The 27,634-nt window shown below is 40.5% G+C and overlaps 2 protein-coding genes across 8 annotated transcripts; both read right to left on the reverse strand.

Annotated features, from left to right (window-relative positions):
• Nucleotides 1-2,197: 2,197 nt before the first annotated feature.
• Nucleotides 2,198-12,211, reverse strand: dbnlb (drebrin-like b). Of its 7 annotated transcripts, none has more exons than XM_069683310.1 (15): nucleotides 12,063-12,211; nucleotides 9,217-9,272; nucleotides 8,868-8,980; nucleotides 8,705-8,779; nucleotides 8,280-8,429; nucleotides 7,806-7,883; nucleotides 6,717-6,868; nucleotides 6,583-6,637; nucleotides 6,305-6,376; nucleotides 5,908-6,031; nucleotides 5,484-5,603; nucleotides 5,102-5,176; nucleotides 4,841-4,899; nucleotides 4,663-4,750; nucleotides 2,198-3,533 (listed from the first exon to the last, which is right to left on the reverse strand). In XM_069683310.1, the coding sequence occupies exons 1-15, from the start codon at nucleotides 12,143-12,145 to the stop codon at nucleotides 3,397-3,399; spliced, it is 1,437 nt and encodes a 478-aa protein (XP_069539411.1). In that variant the 5' UTR covers nucleotides 12,146-12,211; the 3' UTR covers nucleotides 2,198-3,396. The 7 variants fall into 7 exon arrangements, with proteins under 7 accessions (XP_069539411.1, XP_069539410.1, XP_069539412.1 ...); XM_069683309.1 differs by having other exon boundaries at nucleotides 4,838-4,899; XM_069683311.1 differs by lacking the exon at nucleotides 6,305-6,376 and having other exon boundaries at nucleotides 4,838-4,899.
• Nucleotides 12,212-13,278: 1,067 nt separating this feature from the next.
• ube2d4 (ubiquitin conjugating enzyme E2 D4) lies at nucleotides 13,279-19,993 on the reverse strand. Its single transcript, XM_069682796.1, has 7 exons — nucleotides 19,711-19,993; nucleotides 18,347-18,410; nucleotides 18,164-18,195; nucleotides 17,978-18,055; nucleotides 17,756-17,861; nucleotides 16,096-16,189; nucleotides 13,279-15,983 (listed from the first exon to the last, which is right to left on the reverse strand). Exons 1-7 carry the CDS (start codon nucleotides 19,732-19,734, stop codon nucleotides 15,938-15,940), a joined length of 444 nt encoding a protein of 147 aa, XP_069538897.1. The 5' UTR covers nucleotides 19,735-19,993; the 3' UTR covers nucleotides 13,279-15,937.
• Between the last annotated feature and the right edge of the window lie 7,641 nt (nucleotides 19,994-27,634).

A 27,634-nucleotide genomic window follows, 5' to 3' on the forward strand; every position in this document is an offset into this window, starting at 1 on the left:
TGCTGGCCACCGCCTGAAAGATGAAAGCTAAAAATAAAAACCAGGACATTGCAGAAGTAGCTTCTTCCACCAGAAATGAGTAAAACAACGGTCAGCTATTTCTCTACTACCAGTTATGAATCTGAGGGAGTTGTCTTTCGATATTACGCTCCTAATGGCACCATACCAGTAACGCGGGGTCAAGTTAAACTCTCAACTTAAAGAGGACAGTTTACTGTATTTTTGCTCCTCTTTCTTCTGCTGTCCCACACACACTCACACTCTTAGACAGATCTCGTGATAATAATATGAAGAGCGATAAAGCTGCACTCGACACGATCCACATCTCCTCCGCATGTTTTTGATCTGTTTGAAAAGGGGATGCCCTGTTCCCCCATCTGTTGCGGATAGAGTGTGACATTTAAATGATTAACATTTAAATGTCAAAATAACCAAATATCTACAGACTGTCCAAAACGCAGAGGGATTTTTTTTTTTCGTTTGATAGATAAAAAACAAGTTTTTGTTTGGCTGTTTTGAGAAATTGTGGGGATGAACGAGCCTCGCTGCAAAAAATGGAAGAAATGTGATATTAAAACGATGATATAGAGGTTGTGATAAAACATTTTAAACAAGATTAGACCTGAATCTTTACATTCACAATCTTTATGTTACATATTAATAGTCTTAAATGAAGCTTAACAGGGAATTATTCTTAACTCCATTGAATTGCGACATTACATTTTCACAGGACTCTTGTGAGCCGTCTCCTGCAGCTGTCAACAAATGTGGAGACGATGAGCAAAAACAGGGGGTTGTTTGATTGAGAAAATCCCCAGCGATTCATTTCAGACTTTCACTGACACAAACACACGAGGTTGAGGTGAGGGCATTGTGAGGTAAATGAGAACAAGAGGAGAAAATATTGTGATTCCAACACAGAAAAGATTGAGTCACTTTCCTGGGAACAATCTGCAAACATGTCACCAGAACAGACAAAGATTCCAGTCATGGTGAGAAACTGTTTTTAACGGCTGCAGAGGGAAGTTTTATCACAACTGAAGAACTTAAAATGGATAAGATAAGATCATCCTTTATTGATCCCCAGGGGGGGAATTGGGGAGGTGTCGTTTTAGGGGTAATAAGTGTATCTGCGAGAACTGAGAGCAGAGGTGTTGAACTATAATAAACTTCAGGAGTGGGAGTTAATATTCTTCTCTTTGCAGTTTCTAGATGGTGGAGGTGTAGGATGTTGATTAGCATATTGATTCATTCAGTGACTAATATTAATAATATTAATATATTTAAAGGCAGTTTTTATTATTATTTATTTGGGGATTTTTGCCTTTATCTGATAGGACAGCTGAAGAGAGACAGGAAATGAGGGGAGAGTGGGGGATGACCGAATGATCGGCAAACCGGGAGTCTGTCCTGCGATCAGTTTGTCTATGACTGTGGCCTCTGAACAGGGGGCGGCCTGCTCTACAAACTGAGCTAAACCATCACCGCTTAAAGGCAGTTTTAATCTAACATTAATTTAGGCTGAAATTGAATATTTTATTTATTTCATTTCAAAGCACTAATAACAATGTTTTTGCGACACTTTATTGCAGGAGGACGTTAATGAAATCGTACCGATGAGCTGAAATGTCAAAGTTTCTTCTTAAGCAACTTTCAAAAGAAGTTTCCCCAATAAAAGTTTTGTAATTTGTGACCCACGCCTTTACACCGAACATCTCTGATCACCTCCCTGAATATACGTTCAGTAAATTCAGAAATTATTGAAGTAAGTGTGACTAGATGGATATTAAGTATGTGTTTACATATGTAGAGATGAACCTACACACGTTAATAAAACAAGGAGGGGTTGAGGTTGACTAAGAGTTTAAAATAATAAAATATCAAGATTTATGTTAAAAAACAATCAGTTAATACATGTCAGTGTGCAGGGTGCATCTTTTGTCATCCACAGAAGAAAGATTTAACTGCAGGATGTGGGAGAGTAAAATCAGATATTTCATGTGAAAATGAAACCTATGCTTTAGAGGTGAAATCCCCAGCTGTTGCCTCATTCCAGGAAACTGATTGAAGAGAACAATCTGAGTGTGTTTATACGTCTGTGTTCCTGTTAGGCCTCTGAAAATCCCTACAGGCTTTCTCTGTTATCGTCTAAAGTGTTTGCAGCCTCTTACAGAAGAGATGTCAACAAGGCTTCATTTTATTTATTTTATTATGAAGAATGTGCATTACAATAGACTCTGGAGAAACAAACATGATTAATTCAATGGATACATGATGCCCCTTTTTTCAATTCATGATCGATTCGGTTTTTCTTCAGTCGACTGAGCTAAAAGCTTAAAAGAGTGAGAAGTTTTCTTCTGTGATAAAAACTGTGAACTTGCATAAATTCAGACGTCAAACTGCTCTAATTTTCAAAGAAATGTCACCACACACTGCACTCACGTCGTCTCTTTACGGCCACGTAATACCACACGTCACTTTATAGAGATCTATCTGCACTCACACTCAACCTCAGACCAGCGAGATCCAACAAAAGAAAAAATATCTCTTCTCTTCAGCTCCACTCTGAAATGTTAAATCTGTTGAAATAGTTTGGTTCATATGACTTCAGAGGACTTGAAATGAAAACCGTTTAACACTCACAGTTAAAGGGAATTGAACCGTTTTAAGCATTCCCCGCTAAAGTCGACCACCCAGAGCACCGCAAACGTCATCTGCTTTGTTTTTTTTTTTAAATAGTCACTTCAACCACAGCCTGATCAGTACTAAAACATGGTTTGAAATTCACACAGGATGTAGGTTCAATCACATAAAAAGAAGAAGAATTCAGTCTGCCGGTAAAGAAAAGGCAAAAACAAGGCAAAGGATTATACTGTAGCTGGTACCGCCATCTTTGATTTTTTTCTCCTGAAATGTACAGGAGCTTTTGCTACAAGTAAAAAATAAAATGATACCTGAAATAGAACTGAAGTCACTTTGTAAGGAATGCTAACTAGAAGTGCCATAAACGCTCACAATGTCATTTAAGACTTAACAAAAGGCTGATATCGTACTGCATCACATTTAAAGGTAAAGAGATGTATACTTTGGGGGTTGATGGGAGTTTTGGTCAAGTCCCTAAACTATACCATCAGCTGCTCACAACATCAACAATTTAATGGAATCGCTTTCTTGAAATGAGGAAAGATAGAAAAGTTTCTGGCCCGCGATTACCGTCCGATCATTGGTCCGTGACGTGGAGGATCATTTGCTCCGTTTCAGCCTCATCAGCTCTTCTGTGTGCGAGGACTTACTGCCGTGTGTTGTTTTACTGCAGAGGTCCTCTGCCAGGGCTGCCACTGTGATAATCTGGGGTTGCTGTGGGGGGGGGGTCGGAGGGGGCGGGGGGGCGCTGGGCTAGATGAGCTCCACGTAATTGGCTGGGAACATTCCAAAACTGCCGTCTGGGCTGTAGCCTCGCCACCAGCCCTCGTCAATCATCTCGATCCCAGTGATGATTTCGTCAGGGTCGAAGGAGATCTCCGTGTCGTCAGCTGAGGGGGAAGAGCAGCGTCTCATTACAAATAATTGACTTTTAGGAATTTCTCTTTGTTATGTTTGCAGAGAAGGAAGTCTAATGAGCTAAATTTGACAAAGAAACTACCGTAAAATACGGAATATAAGTCGCACCAGAATATAAGACGCAGTCTATTTTTGGGGGTATCCCAGAGTGACGAAAGGTTTTCTGAAGCTATTTATCAATGAAAACATAATTTCAACACTATGAAGACCCGCTAATAAATGCCGATTGTCTCTTTTCCCATTGCCAGTGGAGTATACTCCTATCGGTCTCTTTTCTGTTGCATCACCATCTGATGTCACAAACGCACCGGAAACAGGGTTAGTAAACAACAGTACGCACAAAGAACTTACATTATACTCTTTGGTAAGCAGCATGGAGGCCAGTGAAGATGTTACGGTGGTCTTTATCCTATCTATTACTCATTCAGTCTATTTATCAAACTCGGTGCCGACAAATTTGGAACGATGTACGAGTGCTGATCGGACGGATATGGGCGGCAGCATCGCGTCGTAAAGGGGGCGGAGATTAGCGTATGGGTTTTGAGTTCCAATCATTGCCGATCGGAGCCGAGGCGATAATTACCCGGGTCTACTGCAGAGTCATTTGACCCGGGTCTGGATGCCGATGGTAACCTTTCCCACTAAGCATAAAACCCGGGTGTTAGCGGGTACTTAAAGCAGGCCTATTGGATTTATTTTTAGAACGGCTCAATTAAAAACAAAGTGAGATTCAAAGGAGCTGGACAGTTTTATTTCATGTCAGGTAAGGTAGGAACTTTATGTATTAACAAGCCACATTTTTAAATATTCATTTTTGTGCCCAATAACAGACACAACTAGTCACTTTGCAAAATATCCCACTATCAAAATATCGATCTTCTTATGAACAATTCACTGATGAATGAGGTGATGTTGGCTCTGAACGACTGCATCAACGGTTTGAGAGATCATGTTTAAGGGATGGTTGGGGTTGTTAAAAGGCCGAAGGGGTCGAATTAAAAAGGTTTGATTTAAAGAACACTAATGTTTACACTTCTTGTTTGCGCTGTTACTTGCATACTTAAATCAATTTGCTGTTATTGTGTTCAGATAAAAACTCACCAGCCTGGTAGTCATATAAGGCTCTGGCACAGATGCCTCTATCTGCTGTCTCCTCTGGAGTCACCTCATTGGAGTTGTTCTCCTCCACCTGGAAGAGGGATAGGTTGTTAGTATAAAGTTGTTTGTCTTAAAAGAAAACAGTCGTGGAATTTCTTGCTAAAAGTCAGTAAACAACCACCTGAGCGGGCTCTTCATGCGCTGCCTCTTGGACGTAGGAGTCGGCAGCCGGTGCCTCCTCTGAAAAGAGAGATTACCATCAGTATGAGTGTGTGTCTGTTATCTACCAGCAGGTGGCAGCAGCAGCAGCTGATCCTGACAGCACCGTCTGGCTGGAGGGAATAAAATGTGCTTACAACAGCATTTTATAAGAAGCAGATGTGAGGGTTGGGGGGCTAACATGGTTAACACTGAGGCTGGTGTTGTGTGAAATGGGCCCCACCTTTCAGCTGCTCCTCGGGGGTCACCTCTGGCTCATCATACTCACACCTGGACTGTCCATCATCCACATCAGGCTCTTATCACCCAAAACACAAGCACAGACATGCATGTACACAGAGGAACACGTTCACAAGTCCACACAGGCTGAAAATCACCACCAACACGGCATTCTTTACGAGTAACACCACAATAATCTGGAAGCTTCTCAGGAAACAGGAAGTACACTGAATGGAAGCATGATTTATGATTTAAAATGATGATTATGGGTAAAATAGACACGATGATGCAAAGAAACAACAATGAAGATGAAGCATGCAGCTTAAGTATGCAGCTGTCACCAAATATGAATGTGTGCGTGTATGTTTGTGTGTGTAAGCTCACACCTGTGGCACTGACAGGAGAGGCGGAGCCTGCTGGCACAGGAGAAGCTTGGCGCTGCTGAGGTGAGCTGGCTCGCTCAGATTCATACACTGGCTTAGACAGAAAAGGGCTTTGCAGACGCCCTGAGCAGAGACACACATGGAGCCCCCGAAACATGCCAAAATGAAAAACAAATGGGCGAGAGAGAGAGGAGACACAGAGCAGACGGGTTGAGCAGAAGAAGAGAAGACACCATGATGGAGACGCAGTGTTAAGTATGACCATGAGACCACTCGACAGTCTGATGGAAAGTTAAAGCCCTGAAATAGACAGCGTTAACCACACCTACCACAACCTGACAGAGGAGGCTGACAGAGCCTAGCAGTGATGCAGGAAGGCAGCGAGTGTGTGTATATAGAGGGGTCACTGTGTGTGCAAGGGTGATACCTGGCTGTGGGCTAGCAGGGGCGGCAGAGGGGACGTCTGAGTCGCTGGGGGTTATGCCCCTCTCTCGCTGCTTGAACATCTCTCTGGGGTTCAGAGCACGCTGAGAGATGAGAGAAGCTGCCTCCTGGAGTGAAAGAAAGTGGTTAATAAGCACAATGTGCAACCACAGGGTATTAATAGTGTAGTGGTTGAGAGAAAAACTACAGAGTAGACAGATGTCCAGTATCTGTGAATGATCATAGAGGAAGGAGAGATCATGCAGTGAAGACATAAAGAAAGCTGTTACATTCAGCTTTAAGAGGTTCGATTAGAGAAAGAAAAACACCTATTTTTAGATAAGCAGGAAAAGGGAGAGTAGTCTGTCCAGAAGAGAGCACTGTCAGGAAGGGGAACTCACATTAGCCTTTTCCACAGAGTCACCTCTCTTGATTGCTTTCTTCTGGGCCTCCTGGTTCTCCTCCTGCTCCTCCTGATGATGTCGATATCAATGTTTGATCTGCTCATATTAGCTACCTTCCTGACTGACTGAGTGTGCACTTCCCAAACTTATTTTACTATCAGTGTAATCATTGGAAAGCGGCTAACACACTTTATGAATGTTACCCATTTTACTGTTTTGTAACCAGAGACCCATTTACTCAAAGTGTAATCATGCAATGGGACAGCCAGACTCACCCAGCGCTGTTTCTCCTGCTCTTTACTCACAGAATCCTGCTGCTGCTGGTACTTCCTGTCAAACAAACGACCATTTAAAATGTAACTTGACTCTTGCTAGTCCTAACCAGAGTGCATTTCCTTCAGCTCCTTACTTCTGTTGGTCAATTTCAGAGGACCTCTCCTTGTCCCGTTGGTCCCTCTGCACTGCCTCCTTGGCCTCTCGGTCTTTCCTCTCCTTCTCCAGCTGCTGGCGCTCCTCGTCCGCCTTGCGCCGCTCCTCCTTGCGACGCTTCTCCTCTTCTTTCTAAAACCCACACAGACACGACACGGTCAGCGTTGTATTACTGTCATTGTAATGCTTTATTTCACAATCTAGGAAAACTGCACAGCACTGAGCACCAACTTTTTGAATGCATCTGTGACGGTATGGTAATGAGCCAAAAGTGCAAACAAAGGACAAACAGCAGTGCTTTTGCTGACTACATTACATCAGGTGATGGATAAAAAGTGCCAGCCTTGTATTTTATTTAGAATTCTAAGAGACAGGCAAAATGTGTCCGATGTTTCTAAACTGCTTCCTCTTGCAATATTGAAAGTTTTTGCTTACAATGACTCAAAAACTTATTATAAACAAAATAAACTTTTTATAGAAGTCATTTATTAAAGGGCCAGTTCGCCGATTTTCAACCTCCTATCATGCTATTACAGGGAGCTAATGCCATTATGGTAGAAAATATTGCAATTTCGCTCTGTGCCTTTAGAGGACGCTATCTGCTTCTCCAACTGGCCCTCCACCAGACTACGTAAAACGTGTCAGCTGGTGGAGGCCAGGGAGCTTGCTAAACTACACTTCCTCAATCTAGGACGCCCGCCTCCGATGTCATGTCTCGTTCAATACTGTCAGGTTTGAAATGTAGACTGCAGACCTGAACATTTTTTTGACGATCCACCGGTATATTCTCATTCGGAATATGTACCGCTCTGAGCCATTGCCTGCAGCAAAATGGTAGTATTTGACTCCAGCGTCTCTCGATGGGCCGTTCCTTTCAGAGGGAGGGGCGCAATGCACCCTGGGTGTAGTAGGAATGTAGAATGGGCGAAAACCACAACTTTTTCCACAGCCATGGCGCAAATTTCAAATATTATTGCTTCTATCCATTACAGAGAACAGCAGCTTTGACTGACTTTTCCAGGGGATAATTGCTCCGTTAGCTGAAGTCAACATGAGTTGAGGGACCTACCTCTGCCTGAGCCCAGAAGTTGTCTTTGTTGGTCTTTCTGATTTCAGACATAGCGTTGGTCTTCTGGTACACCGAGCCCTACAAGACAGAAGTCACATGTTAATATGAACATTTCACATAGAAAGAAAACAGGTACAGAGGAACATATGATGTTCCTGATTTATGCAGTGAGTCATTTTTTAAACCGCTATCAGATAGAAACTAGTGGTTGATTTCACTCATAGAGAGGCCATGACAAACAAAAATGAAAACCAAAGCAGAAAAATGCTGGCCTGTTTTTTCCACTGTTTGCGCTTGATTTGAAAAACTGTTTTCCACTGTAGAGACGCTGGCTTAATGGAAAGCCCGTAACAAAGACAAAAAACAAACATTTCAGATAAGTCCATGTTTAAGGAGGAGATTAAGGCGCCTTGTTAAGATCTAGCCCTCTGTTTATCTTTCTACTATGAAGCACAAGCAAACACTCTTGCATACCACGGGGCCCTGCGGACCGCTGTCCTGGAAGCGACTGGAGGCTTCTTTGTGGAAGCTGTAGTTCGCTCCTGAGGCTTTGGCCACCTTTTGCATGATCACCTCAGGTTCCACGTCCTCCTCCGCTCTGGCGTTGATTGTGACATGGGCCCCCTGAAAGAGCATGAATTAAAAGCTCACACAAATAAGGCTTACTAGTGCACCACCCAGTAGTTTGTTTACATGTGCTGTTATGGTGTGGATGACTCCGACTAATCCGACAAAGCTGTTGCATTATTCCGCGAATGCCTGCAGCTTTCTGTGCCGTATTTTCATCATTGTTTTTCTTTTATTTTAAGCCATCATTTAGATTCATTTCAGTCCACAAATAACCTCCCGGAGTTGAAATTCAAATGTGTATTTAAAGTAGACTTTGAGTGCTGTGTTACCTTAAGAAAATTGCCTATGGAGCTGACATGATTTGCACATATTCCTTTCCTGGCGTCCTTCACTCCCTCTCCGGTCTAAAACACAAACAGTTATTGTAAAAGTTCAAATATGGCCGCAGCAAAGAGGACAAACAAATGAACAATAGTTCACCGTGGCACACACCCAGTTGATGAGGACATATTTAGGCAGACCAGAGTTTGGATCCAGGACCCGGCAGAAGGCGTACATCACTTTTCCACTGTTCAGTTCCTCGACCAACTCCTCCAGTCCTCCATCTGATGCATAAACATTGTGGAAAATTCAAATGGTTTCTGTGGTTGGTTGTGTAACTGCAGACTTTTTTTTTCCCCTCTTACAAATGATGGGGTGAGAAAGCAGAGGCAAGCGATCCTTTTGTGCTGATATTCCAGTACTGCAGCTGTATGCTGACAGTGAAATTCCTGCGCACATTTGATAATATCTAGTTGAGATCATAAAGACTTGATTAAAATAATTCTACTTAGTCACTCACCTCCCTTCTCTGCCAGGCGGATATCATTACTGTTTCCCTCATAGGTGAACAAGGCCCTGTGGGTGGAAAACACAAGATTAAGAGAATTTAAAAACAAACGGAAAAGAAAGCACAGAGACTGAATAGCGCTTGTTTCTGAGGTTGATGTGGAATATTTCACACTAAACACAGTGGATGTTTTGTAAACCGGCTTTAAGAACCCTCACGCTGAAGCCCTTTACATGAGAAGCAGTAAATAAATAAAGTTTTGCAGCTTTAATCCCGTTCCAGATCAGCTAAGTAAGTAACCATTACTGGATGAGTGGCCCTGCACAAGCAAAGATTTCACTGGCTTTCCTTGATATTAAAACACTGTACATAAACTGGAAAACAACTTGTGCCATAATCCGATTCTGTGCAATAACTCATCTGTGCAATAATCTGAAATACTGCATTTATACTGTTAATTAACAATGTTGTGTTACTGTACTTAATCTGGCAACTATTTAATTCTGACATTCATATTTAAAGCACCAGAGAGCCCATTTCTGTATTTTATATTTTATTTTATGCTACATTTATTTCTTATTGTTGTATATACTGTATATACTGTACTTGACTTATTTCTTACTTAAATGTATGTTTCCTATATTCCTATATTTCTTCATGCTTCTCTCTGTCAGAGAAACTGTAACTAAATAAAGTATTTGTGATTCTGAAAACCCCAATAAAAACAACTATTCTATATAAAACTGAATAGTGACAAAACACAAAACATCATATTAATCACAGACACGTACTTACAAGGGAGGCTTTAACCTGTTCAGGTTTCGGTAGAACGTTTGACACAATTATTTATGACCATTTTGAAGCCTTTATAGTGTATTATTGTAGTCAATGCTGACTATAAGGATAGAAGGTGGGGGTAAAACTTTAACCTAATGTTCAGCTGAAATTATTTTCAATTATTCAATACGTTTAATCTGCAAATATATTATGATGATTGTGGATTTAAGTTATTTTATAAAAAGGTGAAAAATGCAGATGTGTGTGGATTTAATGCTTTTCTCTGCTGAGTATGATTGTAAGCTGAATATCTGTTGGCTTTGGACAGTTGGTTAAACAGAAGAAATTTAAAGACGTTACTTTGGGATCTCAGAGACTAGTTTTTATATTTTCTCACACATTATAGTAGACATTATAAAATGCTAATTATACTGTAAATACAATGCAGATAAATAACAATAAGCATTAGTTGCAACTATAACTGCTTAATAGTGATTACAAATAATATCTCTGGCATTTCCTGTTTGACAGAAAACTATTGATGCTTTTAATGATTTTGCCTTTTACACATGAAAATCATAATTTGGGCTGCTCCCATTCAGAAGATTGAATTATCTGCCTGCATTATGTTATCTTGTCATGTAATGCATTTTAATGGACATGAGAATTACTTTACATATAGGTCTCAATTGAATCCCTACTTGGGATGTCAGTTTCAGACCAAAGTAGGGCTGGGCAATACGACAATATATATCGTTAAAGCAACATGAAAATGTCTATCGTATGTGTTTTTCTATATCGTCTCTATTGTGATGCCAAAAAACCAGCGGCTAAACAGCTTTACGGCAATTTTAACGTCATTTTGACAACGCTTTACATTCTAATTCTTGTATGCAGGAGTGAACCATAGAAGGAGATGCTGTTTATTAACATGGACATTAACGTGCAGAAAAGGACTTGGGCTCAGCCCAAGTGAAAATGGAAACTCTGTACTTTTTATTTGTCAAGTATTAAATCACACAGGATTATACAAAAATAGGCTTTACCATGTGGTTATTTCATATAGATTAATTATTTGTTAAATTACCAGAAAACATGTTATATCGTGATATATATCGTTATCAATATATGAAACATCCTATATCTTGATATAGGATTTTAGCCATATTGCCCAGCCCTTTACCAGAGTATGTTAATGTTTCAAACATAAAAATACAGGAACATAAACTCACTGATCAGTTGTGGATACTCTCTACTCTCGCAAGGTAAGTGGAACTTGCTCATAATGAAACCTGACAATGAATAACTACTTCTTTTTTCATTTCTACATCCCTGTCAGCTTCATTTCTGAAAGATAACAGTTAGCCTACAGCAGGTTGTGAGCTTACAAGGCGGGGGCTGTCATAATGCCAAAAACTGATGAAGAATGGCACACATGTATTTATCAGAGACACTGAGTGTGGGGGCAGCAGGACTCCCTGTGCAATTACTGCTGGAGATTAATTTTAAAATGAATTCAGGTCATCTTTAAACACTGCTGCTGTCATCAACAGGTTGCATTTATAGCTCAAGGCGAGCACAGACACGTTATTAAATAACGCAAAGAGGAAGTTCCTGATGTGACTTTCTCATATTTGGTCTTATTTAGCTGCTGATGTCTGAACAGGAAGTAGTTGAAGTAGCTCGATCAGGAACTTATTCGTTAGATTTGATGACAGACAAGATTATGAAAAATACACACCATAAAAACTCAGCCTGTTAATTGGTCAGGGTAGCAGGCTAATTAAGGATGTTACTAGCTGTTCAGTTAGCTCATGTTTAGCACTGAGACATGTAATAGATGTGAGGAAGCAAAACTCCCACGTAAACAGAGCTTATTTAAATTCACGTTATCCCTTGTTTAATGAGGGTAAGCTCTGCTGTGTTTAACACAGTAGCACTGAGTCAAGGGTGAAGTTTATCCACCGTTAGGTTACCGTTAACTTACTTTACGACTGGCTCTATGGCTCTATGCTAGCCAACACTACAGCTAACATGATGCTACACGAGGCTAACACTTTTTTATTAATAATGCTTCTTACCAGTTGGTGTTGGACTTTTCATCTACCACTTCTTTAAAAGCAGCTGTTAATGCAGGGCCATTTTTGCTGAGGTTAACTGCCATGGTTATACCGAGCACAGCTAGCCAGCTAGCTATCCGGGATGCGCCCTTCCTACAGGAGGGGTGGCGATGATGCTGCTTTCAGCTGTACAGGAAGCTAGTTTAGCTCGAGGCTACATCTAAGCCAAGGTATGCTGCATAGCAACACCGGGATACACCAACAGAGCGGGGCTAGTTTTATACTTTAAACTCTGCTATGAAGTATTGCAATCAAGTCTCCAAATAAGCTGGAATGCTCAAAATTATCACTTTAGAAAAGATCGCTCTATGGCAATATTTTTGTCTGCACCACAAAAACCTCGCATGAGACCTCATTGAATCAAACGCACCATTGCTGTACAATTACAACTTTTTCTACTGAATGTTTTTGCCATCTAATGGTTTCTATTATCAGTATGTAATTAACGCTGCTGTGAGGAACTTTGTGTTTGTGTTGATTTTGAAAGCCTCTGTGGACAAAGCTGTCCATTCTTCCCCAAAACAATCACTCATTCATTGTGGATCTTACACCGAAAAGTGTGAACTTTAGGGCATGCCCAAAAGAGGTGGAAGTGATTTGCTTCTTGGGAGCCACAATTTTTATAGAGGACTTTTAACTACATTACATGTATAATATTTCCATAATTTTGCTAGTTTGAATGCATGGATATATTGAGGCTGTTCATTTAATACCATCAAGGCACAGCTTGTTCTGGCTCAGACCTCTACTAGTTATTAAAGCCCATTTGCACAAATGTGATGCGGGGATAAAGATCCGGTTAATCATGATAATCGCAATTTTTCTCAGAATTCTGTCTTTGTGTCTCAAAATAATGACTTGGTATCAAAACATTATGAGAAACTTTCTCAAAAAATGACTCTCATTATTTTGACATAGCAAGTCATTACCTGAGACATTAATTCATTTCTAGGAAATTTAATTATTTTGAGTGAGCGTCTTGATTTTCTAAGATACTAGCTCGTTACTTTGACAGTTTCTCAGTGTGAGATATGAACTCATTTCGAGAAAGTCTCATTTCTAGATTCCCGCTCATTATTATGACGGAGGATCTTTTATTTTAAGCACATTGGCGGAAACTGTCTGCCACCCTTAGATTTCACATATTAAGAGACACAAAAAATGACTGCATACGATGGTAAACCAAGATGAACTTTATTCATATGTTATGACAAGGTCAATAGTTATTTTGTGTAGGCTATGTGAGGACATGTGGACGTTCATGGTGGCAGTTCAAGCACACATACTCCAGATTTAAGGATGCATGAAGGCTGGTCCTGCATTCAGGAGAGAGCCAGGCTGAAATTTTCAACAGAAATATTGGTGCTGTTCAAGCAGGTTTCCGTGTCTGCTGATGAAATGACTCACCCATTCTGGGGATACAGCCCTGATAGCAAATTTACAGTTTATGACAATGTTTTCTCTTTATATATACACAGAATGAGGGTTAAGGCTAAAATTTCAGTCCGAGGTGTTAGGCAGATGAATTGTAACGAAATCCCTGATATCTGGCAAATGGCTGTGAGAAGGTTCTCCAGAGTGCAAAGCATGCCAAGCTGCCTATATAAACTCTATTGAGCACACTGGACAAAGGGAGTCAATGTCACGTCAGTCACGTGACAAATTGAGGCTGCATTCAGTCGTACAGTTGGAAGATACTCAGCTTTCAAATAAATAAATAGCCAGATGAACAAACAACAATGCACACAATGAACTACAACTATTACACACAAGCTTTTTTCAGTGGTGGTCTGGCAGCAAAGACATCTTCACTGCATTAAGTGGATATATTAAAACCTTATAGTTTATACTGTGTTTCAGAACTCTTTTGACCATTTTCTCTAAAGCAGCTAGCAATTGTGAAAATCTATATTTTGGGTCTAAACCTTGGTGTTATTTCTAAAATCAAAGCTTCTAAAATTTTCATGCTTTACTATGAACCTTTCTGGATGAATCCTCTCAATAATGCCTCAACAGCTAAATGTATTCCCCTTTATAACATCAAATAATTCCCTTTATATTGGCAGCATCAGCACATTATCAGCCAAGATAAAAAACAAAAACAAATGAAAGCATTTCCTAACTATTTCAGTCACAATGGATTATATTAAAACTAATATTACATTAGGACACATCACAATCATGTTTTTGAACTCTGGTGACTTGAATGAAAAATAAACAATAATGGCCTAAAACTAAAGCTTTCCAAGATACAATACAAAAGGTCACAAATATTTCACCCATACGATTGGTTTGACTTTTAGTGTCGATTGTTAGTCCCCAAACAAAACAAACTTCTGTAGAACCTGATCATGATCCTGAACATAAAAATGCTGAAAAACGTCACATCACCAGATATTTAAAGTGAATACAATTGTGACATCAAGTTACTGCATTCAAGTAACAAGCTGCACATGACTTAAAAATACTGTGATGTCTGTCTGAGTTCCCATTTGAAATGAACGTGACATCAACTGCGACCAAAGGCCTTCTCTATTTAGAGTAGAATAATTTAAACGCTCTCATCTAATATTAATGGATAAATGAATATGATGATGAGAGGAAGTTAAATCAGATAATGAAAACCTTCTCTGTGCCAAATAACAGACCTTCTGGAACATTATATGTATGTGACATACAGGAAATCAGGACGTTCAGATAATCAGGAGTGCTAATCAGTCTTTGATCATTTCGCCTCTTCAGGGAAGCATTAGAGTTTTCTTTTATGTGAACAAACCACTAAACTTGGATCAGCTTTATCTTCAAAAGGCTGATGATTCGAGCCCTGATCATTTTTCTCACCATGGGTCACTGCATGTAAAGGCTGATGATTTGGTTAGATACCTGAGTAACTGCACTGAGGAGGTGGCACACAGCTCGGCTATTGGCCAAAGAGTAGCTGTGTTCATAGCTACACATACAGTATATTAACAAGTCAACAGTAGTATTTTGTGCACTATGGACACCAGCCGTGGGTGGTTACTGAGACGGGATATGAGGGCAATGACAGCATGTGTGAGAAAAATGGAAGTTGACATTCACCCTCCTGAGTCCAACAACAGCTAGACAAGGGCCCGCTAGCTCCAAACAGCAGCTCTCCAGTGTTGTTAAAACCGTTTAATACTGTCGCTTCTTGAGATGCAGCGGGTGATAGAGACCGTTGATTCTTTACATCTTTCACATTGTTTTGGGGTAGAGACAGTATGTGCCAACAGATCAGCTGCTGGTAATGGCACTGCACCATTGTATGTTGAACAGGGAACATTCTGCCTCAATTGCACATATACCGAAAATAATAACACAGAAAGGCCACTAAATACATGGAAGTACAGTAAGAAGAAGACATCCAGTGGGACACAGACAGTACCTCTGAAATGAAGGGAGAGCCGATCTCCTAAAGAAATCAAACTTTTTGCTTCTGAGTAGCACAACGATATGACTCACGGACAGTGAAAATGATAAATAGCAACATGATAGTGATAATCACAATAGCAGGAGTAACAGTTTAAAGTCTGAGGGCGGCGGTATGGGCTGTGAAGAGTTTCCGGTATTCCATATGGGAGTGCTTTAAGGAGCCCATCAGGTCCTGCTCAGCAGATCCATACATGAAGGACAGCACATGGTAGCAGCTCAGCACATGGAAAGCCAGGTGGCACTGTACCTCATTGTTTCGCTTCCTCCTCCAAAAGATGGGCTGTTGTCTAGTTTTTTTTCCCCGTCTGCTGCTCATTTGCCTCAAGTTACAAATCAAACGTGTTTCTTCTGTTCTCATTTGTATTTTGATCTCCCTGGCGTTCTCACATTGCATACTTCTGCGTCCAATCTCTTGCTAATTTGTTGTACCTGCAAAACACAAGCAAAGTTTGTAAAGTTTAAAAGATAGAGCACTTTGTCACAGAAACAAAGAGTCAGCACTGACAGTGGTGGACAGTGGTCATTCATGTTTTACACTCACTTTTCCCTGTCAGCCTTGTATGTATGGGCGATCTCTGGTACCAGTGGGTCGTCGGGGTTTGGATCACAAAGAAGAGAGCAGATAGACAATAATACTGTGGAAAAATCAGAAGGTGTTTAGTCGACATGAACAAACTCTCAATGTGACAATCACCAGTATTTATAGGTGACGGCCTTGAACAGTAAAGGGCGATTCTTTCATCACAGCCAGGTAGGATTTTTACACGTTTTAATAATCCTCAAAATTGGGCCGAGTGATATCGATGGAAAGTGTTATATGACCAAATATCTTGAAATATAACAGATCATAGTTTTGTGTGTTGAGAATTTCAATTCCTTCATAAAATTTTTTCGCATCCTGTTTAAATTCAAGGAGACCTTCACCCCTGGAAAAAGCCACTGTCAAAGCTGGTGTTCTCTGTAATCGTTAGAAGCAATAATATTTGAAATTTGCGCCATAGCTGTGGAGAAAGTTGTACAAACAGCTTGTGGTTTCGCCAATTCAACACCCAGCGTGCATTGCGCTCCACCCTCTGAAAAGAACGGCCCAGTGAGAGACGCTGGAGTGAAATACTACCGTTTTCACTGCAGGCAACGGCTCAGAGCGGTACAGAATCCGAAATACAACGAGAATATACCGGTGGATCGTCTAAAAATCTTCAGGTCTGCAGTCTACATTTCAAACCTGAAGATTTTGAACAAGACATGACATCGGATGCGGGCGTCCTAGACTGAGGAAGTGTAGTTTAGTGAGCTCCCTGGCCTCGACCAGATGACATGTTTTCCATAGTCTGGCGGAGGTTTTCCAGGGCCCACTGGAGAAGCGGATAGCGTCCTCCAAAGGCACAGAGCAAAATCCTATTTTTTTCCTACCATAATGGAATTAGCTTTCCATAATAGTATGATAGGACTGAGGGTTAAAATTGGCAAACTGGCCCTTTAACATTTAAAAAGTATTTCAGAACTACATTTGATACCGGATTCCATTTGCTCCAACTTCACAAGTCTTTTTACATTGAACAATGACACTTTCAACATGACCTGATTTAAAATAGTACTGCACATTTATCTCAACATCTAACTTGAGTCAGTGGACTTACTTGAGTTGAACTGAGGGAATAAAGCGATTGAGTCAACATCGCTTTTAGACATATTACAACCCTGCAGTGGCTGCCATTAATGGAGAGAGCAGCATTCCCATGAGGAAAAAGTAAAGGCCATCAGGTTCAACAATGATCTATACAATGTATTTTCATGTCAGCAGGGATTACACTAAAGACACGACCTGAGGGCTACAAGAGCTAAGGACTTTAGTCAGAATACAACAGGAAGGTAATCGAGATTGAGACATGTTGCACAAAAATGTAACATAACTTTGACAAAATGGCAACTTTATTTTCTCTTGTATTTGTACCTATTGAATCTGGATATGTGCCTACAGTTAAATACTTTTGTAGCATTTTCCCCCCAAATGTAGATGCTGAATGTTTGCCAGTTTGCCACTGTTTGGAGAGTGATAATACTTGTTAAAGCTTGGTGTAGCAAATAAGATTAATAAGGCTGTGACAGAGTCAGGGCCCTAGTGCTGTTCAAGCAGTATCAACATTTGTCTTAATATATAAAAGTATCAACATACTAGTATAAATCACGTTATCCCTTACCTTTTGAAACTGTAAGTGCAGGAGACCATTGTGATCTCAGTATGTCCAGACAAATACTCCCATTGCTGTTGATATTAGGGTGGTAAATTTTTGTTGTGAATGCAACCTGTAACAAAACAAGGAAAAAATGTTGTATTACCTTTATCACAGCAAAATGAATAAAACATGAATAAAAGTGAGATGATATATTTGCCTCAATACGTAAAACAGACCCTCACTCACCTTGGGTGGTTTGAAGGGGTAATCTGTCGGGAAGTGAATGGTGAGGAAAAACACTCCGCTCTGATATGGACTGTCACTCTATTGAGATAAACATAGAAACAAGATAAGTTTGTTGACAGGAATTCTATTGTTTCTGCTGTTTATGTGCATCATAGTTTAAGTGGGTTAAGATACAGTTTCACTTACCGGACCCATTATTGTTGCCTGCCAGTGAAACACTGGGAAAAAAGATTAACAATGCCTTTAGTACAACAGTTTGGATACAAAACACAAAACATTGACACAGTCTTTTAATAAGGTACACAATAAGTTAATAAGGCAGTATTATGTTCAGGAAAACACAAATAAAGCAGTTTCCCAACAACTCACAATCATCTCCAACTGGTCCAGCGGAGCACTGAGCAGGCGGGTCCCTCTGCAGGTCAGACAGTTCCTAAAGAGAACAAAAACATGAAATGAAACAGCCTTGAAATGACTCTACTTGGGTTGCAAATAGAGGGGTTGTTTATATTGGGTACATGTAGATAAAGGAGAATGCTTGAGCCTAAACATAAGAGCAATGTTTCAGAAATGTCAAAATGAAAGACAACGGATGAATATATTTAGTTTGAAATAACTTTCACGCATCCTGGGGGATTAAAATAGAATTATAACTTAACAACAGAGACCAGCTTCATTTGAATTTCACTAGGACTCAATCCATGCAATGTCTGGCTTTGTGTGATGTATATATGCTGTTTTGCGTTTAACCACAAATTTCAGCCAGGTCACAATTACTATCTTTTCAGTGGCAGCCATGTTTGCTGCACATTCATCATTCAGGACTGTTGACATGTTAACAGTGCTTTTAGGACAAAATGACTAGATTAACATTTTAGTCATCAGTTCAATTTAGCCCACAGATGTTGACTCCATAACAGAGCTACATAAAAAGAATATGTTGTCCAGAAATAGCCATGGCAAAGACAGACAGGTTATTATACCAACATGAATGTTAAAGCTATGGCCTAACCCCACTACACACTATCCATGTAATGACACTAAGCACAGACAACATAAAAACAGATGGTTATATATAAATTAAGCCCGTTATTTAACATCTCCTGAAAGGACGCGTCTCTATTCTGTTATATAAATACACACCGTGGCCTGCTCCAGTGCCCCATTTACCATTCCATATATGGCAACACTGACACTAGGGTTCAATTTTGGCAACCAGCAAACAGCTGTCATTCTGCGACCAAACACATCACCAGCCATACTGTAAGTGGGCGACCACAAGGATTAAGACAACTGACAAGCTAAGAGTTTAAAACAAACCCTGTACATGTCAATCAGTCAAACCAATGAGCAAAGTTAGCCTGGCGCTGCACTAAGAAATTACTTTTTAAATTGTTAGCTAGCAACTAATGAAGTACTGATAAGGTGTTCAGTATCAGAAAGAAAATGAAAAACAATCAAAACTTCACTGTCAGCTATCAAAATGACGGCCTTGTTAGAGTGATTATTGATAGCTAGCGTAACTGTAGCAATGCACCAACAGGGCCACCAGTTGTTAGCTCGTCTTTGTCTGTGAATTATGTTAAAAAGAAGCCCAAAAAGCAAGCAAGTAAGGCTAAGTCAAGCGAAAGAAAGGACTACATACTGGTATGATTTTCACAGAATACAAAACACAGAAAAATACGTCAACAAGAAGGTAAGGTTGGCAACATGGAAAAAAAATACACACTCACCTTCTGAATTCTTTTCAACGCCATTGCATCAATGGCTATGCTAGGTAGCCTGTCAGCTAACCGTTAGCTCTTCACACATACAATTTGGCTTCTGTGGCCGCGTCACTTCCAAATATCACTATACTGTAATCAGGAAATTACGTCTAACGTATATCAGGCTTTGGGCTATTAATTACTAGTACAACCTATGCGAGAAACTGTGTGTTAAATGTCGATTTTTCCAAAGCTAACGTTGTAGAACAACCGAGATATTTTGCTCTCTCCTCTCATCCCTACTCCTCTTCGTGCCTGGCAAACGGGTTTTTGTTAATATCGCGAGATTTTTCCGTCAAAACGTGAACTGACAACTACAGCTTCCATGTTTGTAGTGCGAAGTACATTTCTTATTTTCTAGACGGTTTTGACACGGTCTTATTCACAAAATCAAAATGAGATTAATTCCAATATTAATGCAGATAGTTACAATGATAACGTATTAAAAAAACTGCATGTGTCCTTACTTTTCTTCAAATTAAAATGTCATTAAGATATAGGCCTAGTGCTTAATACCAAACAATATTACATTATTACAGATATGCAGATGATTTAATTTCTTCGTGGCTTTGTATTATATCTCTTCTGTTGACACTTTACCACACCCTTACATCAAAAGTACTGTTTTATATTATTTGTGTAAAAAATATCTTCAAATTAAGGTCAATTAAATCAGCATCATGTTCACTATAAGCATCATCCTTCACATGGTCATCAAATTCACAACACCAATAAAAGGCAAAGTTGCAACAACAGGGTAACTTCAATTACAGTCCAACTCCAACACAACAACCGAGGCCAGGTGTCCACAAGATGTCACTGTTTGAAAAGAGCAAAAACACACATGGAGAGACAAGGCAAGAATATATTATGTACAGCTATTCCAAATTACACAGTGTAATTTATGATATTTATTGTATTGCATGCTGAGAATCAACTAAAGAGTGAAAGTTTTGTATTCAAATTAAATTGTTAAAGTGCATGACAATGGAGCAGCGAAGTACAATGAAGCCCAACACGTGTTTTATATACATGTACATAAGAATAAAGAAAAAGACTATAGTATTGTTCATTCAATACCCAATCATTGTAAAGGCATATTCATCTGAGTCAGCTGCGTGCTCCGGTTTCTGCACAGCCTTGTCCCGCAAAGCCTCATGAGCTTCCCTTTATATGTCTTAAACAAGAGTGAAAAAAGAGCTCTCATTATTTTAGTGAGTGTGTATGAATGGGTGCCAGTGTTCATTCTTCTTAAATGGCTGATTCAGTGTCAGGTTGAGGATCCTATCGTCAATGTGACACTGAGAGGGACCATTTTCCTTTGGAAAGCTGAAGATTCCTTCAGATAATATCTTATTGTTTGCTCATCTCTGTGCTCTCAATGACCTGCCTGTCCTCGGGGCCTGCCTGTAATCAGATTCAGCCAGCAGCGGCAGCGGAGGTAGCAGTTTGTGCAGCAGGGGCCTTGTGTTCTGAGTTTGTCTACTTGGAGAGGCCATTTATCAGCATGAGGTTTTCAGACAAAGTCAAGCCCACACTTTGTTGGCTTAAAGCCTCAGTTCACAAAGCCTCCCACTGTCGCTTTACAGTAGTTTCCTCTGAAATCTCAAATCACATTGGTTTGCTTGCTACTGCTAAAGCCTATAGGGTTGATGCTTCCTTGTAAACGTTCAAAGCAATAAGCGGGTAATGTCTTATTTCTTGAAGGCGACATATCACTGACCTGCACGGGGAATTTCCAACCTGTTTCCAGAGTTTTTTGTTACAGGACTGGCGCTCCGAGTTCTGAATTGATGTACGAGCCGAGGTGTGAAAGTGTCACGACTGGGATGATATGGGTGGGGGGTTGACCTGTCTCATGAGGAAAATAGCCTGTAGTGCTGTTATTTGAAACCTTGGACTCAGCAAACTCCAGTGATGTGTCTTTTTGGTCACATGAATCATCGTTAAAAGAAGTTCCATTGTATCACAGAAAGCATTCCATTTATTGGGCCAATTATGCCAAGGCTGCGTCTGACTTTAAGAACGCTCCTCTCATTGGTGCCTTTTCCCACGACAAAGCACATATGCCTGCTGTCATTTTCAAAATTAACTTAAATGCATCTTGCTAATGTCTGAATTATCCAATAAAAGCAGCAGCAATTAATGCTGAGCACAGGCCGGGCTCTCAGTCCCCTGAGGTGTTCTACCTTGGGTCAGTGTATTAGCTTTCTGAGGGCGCTCTTATGGAACAAAGCTCCATTGTTCCCACATACTAAGAGATATTTGTTCACTCCTTGTATCAATGGTCCTGATTTGATTATACACTCAGGCAATATGTGCAAGCAGTGCTCATGTTTGCAGTGAAGTCAGCACTCTGCACAATCAAATAATTCTTCAGCTAAACAAGTGGAAAAAAATGCTCTTTATGAACGCAGCAATCAGCGTTTCATGGCTCATTTCCTCAGCTGTGATTTGATTTTGCTTGTCAGTGTTAAGGTGGCCTTTGACCTAGAAACTCTGAGTTACTCCTCAAATCTCCCCCTCGCTTTTGTGGGTATCACTCTGAGAGGGTTTAACACCTCGGATCAATAAGTAAAAGTGCGTTACGAGGCTTCCTCCAGCTTCCACTCGTCTTCTTGTTGCGGTTTGGACATTTAAACAAGCCGGTACACGACTGCATGTTTTTTTTTATTTGGCGCACAAGGTTTGAATGATGCAATCATATAAACATTTATAGCTTTAAGGATGTGCTTATTAAACGGTATTATGAGCTTTAACTGTTGCCGTAGAGAGCTCTGCAGGTTTTATTGGCCTAATTGCAGAGCTGGTTACGGGATGTCTTGTTTGCAAGCAGGGGTCCTAGGACAAAATAATTCTTCATTTTAATGTTTTCAAGGGACCAAAACGGTTTAAAGTGACAGGCTGAGTGATGATATGTTTACAGAATAACATTTTTTAGACTCACAGTTTTCATAAAAACGGAGTAATATTGAAGTTAATATGATAGAAATGCATCAGATTTAAAGCTCATCATATGTTTTAACATGTAGATCTCATTAGGGAAAGAGAAATCAGCTGTCAGAGAGACATGTGCTGATTAGATGAGGAAGAGTATCCAAGTGAAAGTACAAAAAGAAACGCACACAAAATCAGAAATGGAAAAACAAGTTTCCCAAACTTCGCATTTCTTCTACTTTATTTTCACCAAACATTGATGTTACTAAATGAGCAAACGTGAGTTATGGATTCACCATCTTCAAAATGATTTATGTTTTTCTTTTTAATTCGTCTCTGATTATTTAATGTCTCTCCGGGGAGGGCACGAAGAATGAGCTCAGATCCCGTCCCCTGTGCTCACCACCTCTGATCCGCCCTGATCAGATGTGCATCATGTGGAGCACAGGCACAAACCACACATAGAGTCATAAAGAAGCACTAATCCTTCGGGGTTAAGCACTTAAAGAGCAATCCCCCCGAGCCCTGTGTGTCTCTGCGTTGCACCACAGTTCTGGCACGCTGATTGACAGCTCTGGAAACTGTTTTACTGTGCTGCTCTTGCAATGAGTAGACTCCAGAGAGCCGAGGTAATAACTAGTCTGGAGTGTTGACTAATACGTTTAGCGGTGACTCTCCGTAATCAAATGTGTTCCAGCTGTTTGAGTTCTGATGACAACTTCAGGTTTTCCCAGTTTGCTGAGCTTCCTTGAGAGACAAAGGAGGGATTTCCTCTCAAACAGACAGGCAGGCGGTGGCAGCACCAACAAAAGGATTGGTACTGTTATCACATAGAAAGTCTGACTAAATATAAACTTATCATCTGCAGCAAAGAAGACAGGCTGCGTCATGGTGCTTGTAAAAAAAATAGTGCTTTAATATAAAACATGATAAAATCAGTAAAAAAGATCTCTTATACATACATTTGTTTATTTATGCACTGTTTACATTTATTTATATCTTAGTCTCAGTGTATGGTTTTATTTATGACCGGGGGAAGGAAATATAGTCCTTATCTTTATTTTTCTTGCTAAAGCCAAGTATACAACCCTCTCCTGCTGCAGCCACCTGTTGCCCGACAGGATTTCACTCTGCAGAGGTGTGTAGTAAGTGTCTCTGATTGTGTGTGAAAGTAAGTGACTGGGACACAGGGGGGGCTGTCCATCCTGCCGCACAATAAACAGTTTGTTTCCCAGGAGCACCCCTCATGTTCCTGTTGTTGGCTCCATCGCCGCTCACTGGGAAACGTCCTGGCCTCTATTGTCCGGGAGGTCGGGGGTCACAGGATGCTCCTAAAGGCCCAAAAGGGGAGGTAAGAGGTTGGATAGTGAGGCATGTTAAAAAGCTACCTCCCCCCCTTGCTCTTCATGCACGCACCCCTTAAAAAACAAAACATTAAAATTGCTTTCTCTTTTTCTCTTGTCGCCGTCTGTCATTCAGTCATCATGAAGAGTTTCAGGAAATGGAATCAAGACAATGCTGCGAATGAGAATGTCATATTTAACATCCTGAACGCCTTTAGTCTGCATGTGTAGAGCTCTGCCCCTCCTGAGCGTTCCTTGCATATCTTTAATTGAGACAGGGTAAGACATATCATTAAAGCCAAGAAAGGAGTGGTTGTATTGTAACGTTCTCACCACACAAATGTTAAACTTGAACCACAGACACAGCTTAAACACGGTGCAGCAGATTCATGCCTCTGATTGCAGTGACCTTTTAAATAGCACCGCACATAAACAGACGTATAAATGCTGCTTTTGCAGCCCGATTAAATATGTCGCCTCGTAGCAGCAGACGTTTATGATAAACACAGACACCACGCTGCCATAATGGAAACTTCTCGCACCTCTCCTGAGACTACACACAAGCCCAATTTAAGTTTTGTATAAGATATGTTTTTTAGTCTTATTTCTTGATTGCGCTTGAACCGAAGAGCTCCAGGGCCTGCAGCCTGGCCTGAGCCTCAACGTGCCGGAGGAAAGGAATGAGGAGACATGCTATTCTCCGGACATTCACAGGGACACATTTATCTTTTTTATGGAGCTAAGCTAACCGGAGCTTTGAACAATATTCCAGATGCTTGTTGCATTGCAGTGTATCCGCTTAATACTAATGGATGGCTATCCACTGCACCTTGACAGCAACAAAAAAAGCTGTGATCCTTTATGTTTGTATCCGTCCCCAGCCTGATATCGTTTATCTTAATCTGTGTGTTAAGAGACATTTGATATTTACTGCAAACAGATTAAAGATATATGAACTGTTGTGTAATGGTGAAAGCAGCACCAGCAGTGTAAAAATACTCCTTTTTAAGTTTTATCCTTCATTCAAAATCTTACTTAAAGCAGCTACAATCCATATATCTATAATAACTGTGTTTAACATGACCGTGTAAACATGTGACAATATAAAAATAATCTCTTATATGAATGAAAAAGGAAGAATATTCACCTGAATCTGCAGCTCGATAAGGATCTGTGGCTTCTTGCATAGCTGTTCAGGATGTATCTTTGGTGCTCTGGCTCACTCTAACCACTCTCACCATTTAATTGCAGAATTAAAAACCCTCTAAAAACACACTGCACACTATCAGCTCACACCTAACAGAGGACAGACACAGCTAATGACTAGCTGGTGAAAAGGGAGGAGCATTCAGCTGCTAAAGAAGCAGATATTTCCCCCTGGACTTGATAGAAGACAAAAACAGATCTAAAAGAGAGCGAATGTTAGACTAAAAACAAGACTCTAAATAGTTGATAAAGTTGCTCACTAAGTGCTGGATTTTTAGATAAGCAGCTGTGTGCTAAAAAAAAAGTTTGTCATATCGACTTAAAAATTGATGATATATGAATATTTGGTGCACAGTTTGTACAAGTAAAGCACAGTACCATCCGCAAAAATCAGTTATAACAAAAGGTCCTGTGATCGCTGTATTTCTGATTGGCTGATTACTTTAGAAGCATCAAACTGCACATTTAAACTTTGTTTTGTGTTGCTGGGTGGTTTAATATGTAAATATGTGTAAATAAGTAACTACACTGTATTGTAATCAAGTAAAAAAGACCATCTTTACCTCTTAATAGTGTATAAGAACAAAATAAAGCCGTATCAAGTGAAAAGTACTATTAGAGTAGTATTAGAGTATACTGGTGCACGTACTGGTTGCATTCCTCCACTGCAGGATTGTGGTTGTGCATTGTTCCTGGTCTTGTTATTGTCTGTAAGAAGACTTGTCGTGTCTGATGAAACGTAAGCAGTTAATGACGGTAACATGAGCGACAATAGGTGCAGCACTTGGCCGTCTTCACTTCCCAACCACAGGCAGTTATGAATATAATGCTCATAGTTTGAGTTACATGTCATGAATCTTCCTCGAGGCGTGACCCTCACCTCTTCTTGCCCTGTCAGATCAGGTTAGGAGTTAGAGAGCGCAGCGCGGACGTGACAGCTGGAAATGGTTTGAGGCTCTCTGGACAGTTTGTTTTCGGACAGTGCTGGAGGGAATGGATGAGAGGCATGTGTAGGTTAGCTGTGGTGTGTGTGAGCCTCGTGGTGATAATAGTGTAACTGTAAATGATATCAGTGTAAAAACCTGCACTGCAGCATATCCAGCCTGCTCTTTGTGCTCTCTGTAAGCGTGACAGTGATCCGAGCTGCGCAGGTATCCCAGTAATGTGTCACTATCTGAGCTAATTAGACTCCTCTGTGCTTTGAGCACTTTGACCTATTGGGGATTCATTTCCTGGCCTGTTGCGTTTCTACGTCTGCAACCGGTGCTCTGGCATAATTTGCACTCTCACTTCCCAATGCTTCTCAGATGGTGGGGTGCTTTTCCTTTCTTTATGACCAAATAAATCTGACTGGTGCCAAAGTAAAAAAAAAATGGGATTAAAATTCCCCTTTCGCTGTCTTGAGGAGCCCAGCTGCAGCGCACTGTTTGTTTTCCACAGCGCGCTGCAGCTGCAGAGCCCAGAGAGGTGGGCCAAAGCACAACAGAAATGACTTCTTTTTATTACCTTTCCATTAAGCGGGTGATAATTGTTTGGTGGAATTAGTAAAAGCAAGAACAACAGCCCGGTTGAGATCATTTTAATGTGGTTCAACACCTTTCGTGTAACATCTTCAAGGTGGTTTTTCTTCACTCGGAGGATTTTTACAGTAGCTCTTTTCTCAGACCCTAATTCTCTTCTTCTCACCACAGTCTATTTCAGAAGACACACTGTACTAACAGCAGCACCTACTGTATGACGCTGAGACGCATGAGGGGCAACACAAATAGTGACTGCTACCGGACGCTGATAATAACCTGGTTGGTTTTCAGATAATGTCTATAAAGCTACACGTACAGTAGTTTAAAAACTGCTACAGTTATTAAACAGACATTACATTTATATCAACCACACTTGAGCAGTGAGACAAAGAGAGAGAGAGAGAGAGAGAGAGAGAGAGGTGTCGATGCACGTGAAGATAGCACAGGGAGAAATGTGGTGCAGCAGGTAAGACATGTCTGAGAGCAATACTATCTGAGCCATGGCACCGTTCAGGGGATTGTTAATGAGCTCTAACGCTAACCTTACCTCACCCTAGCGAAAGGGAAAGAGCTGCAGGTGTAGCATTTAGCTTCATCTGATTTAATGCAATTTTTCTTTTTGTTGTGGAACTATTTTTTCCTTCCACAAACACTGCCCTACAATTATGTCATTTGAAGAGCTCTGATGGATCTGATCATGACTCAGTTCCCTGCAAAGAGCGCACAGCCAGTACAACAACAAGCGAAAAAACATTGCATCTTTTTTCTCCCCCCTGAAACATTTACGACAGCAAAATAGATCTGAACTTTACAGAGACGCTGTCACAGCTTGGAAACAAGAGCACGTTTGAGCCCCACATTTATATAGTGCTCATAAATGACCGC

The sequence above is a fragment of the Semicossyphus pulcher genome, unplaced genomic scaffold, assembly GCF_022749685.1.
Source record: "Semicossyphus pulcher isolate SPU_LCO1_2020_fin unplaced genomic scaffold, fSemPul1.0.p SCAF_6, whole genome shotgun sequence".
NCBI classification, from domain to species: Eukaryota; Metazoa; Chordata; class Actinopteri; order Labriformes; family Labridae; genus Semicossyphus; species Semicossyphus pulcher.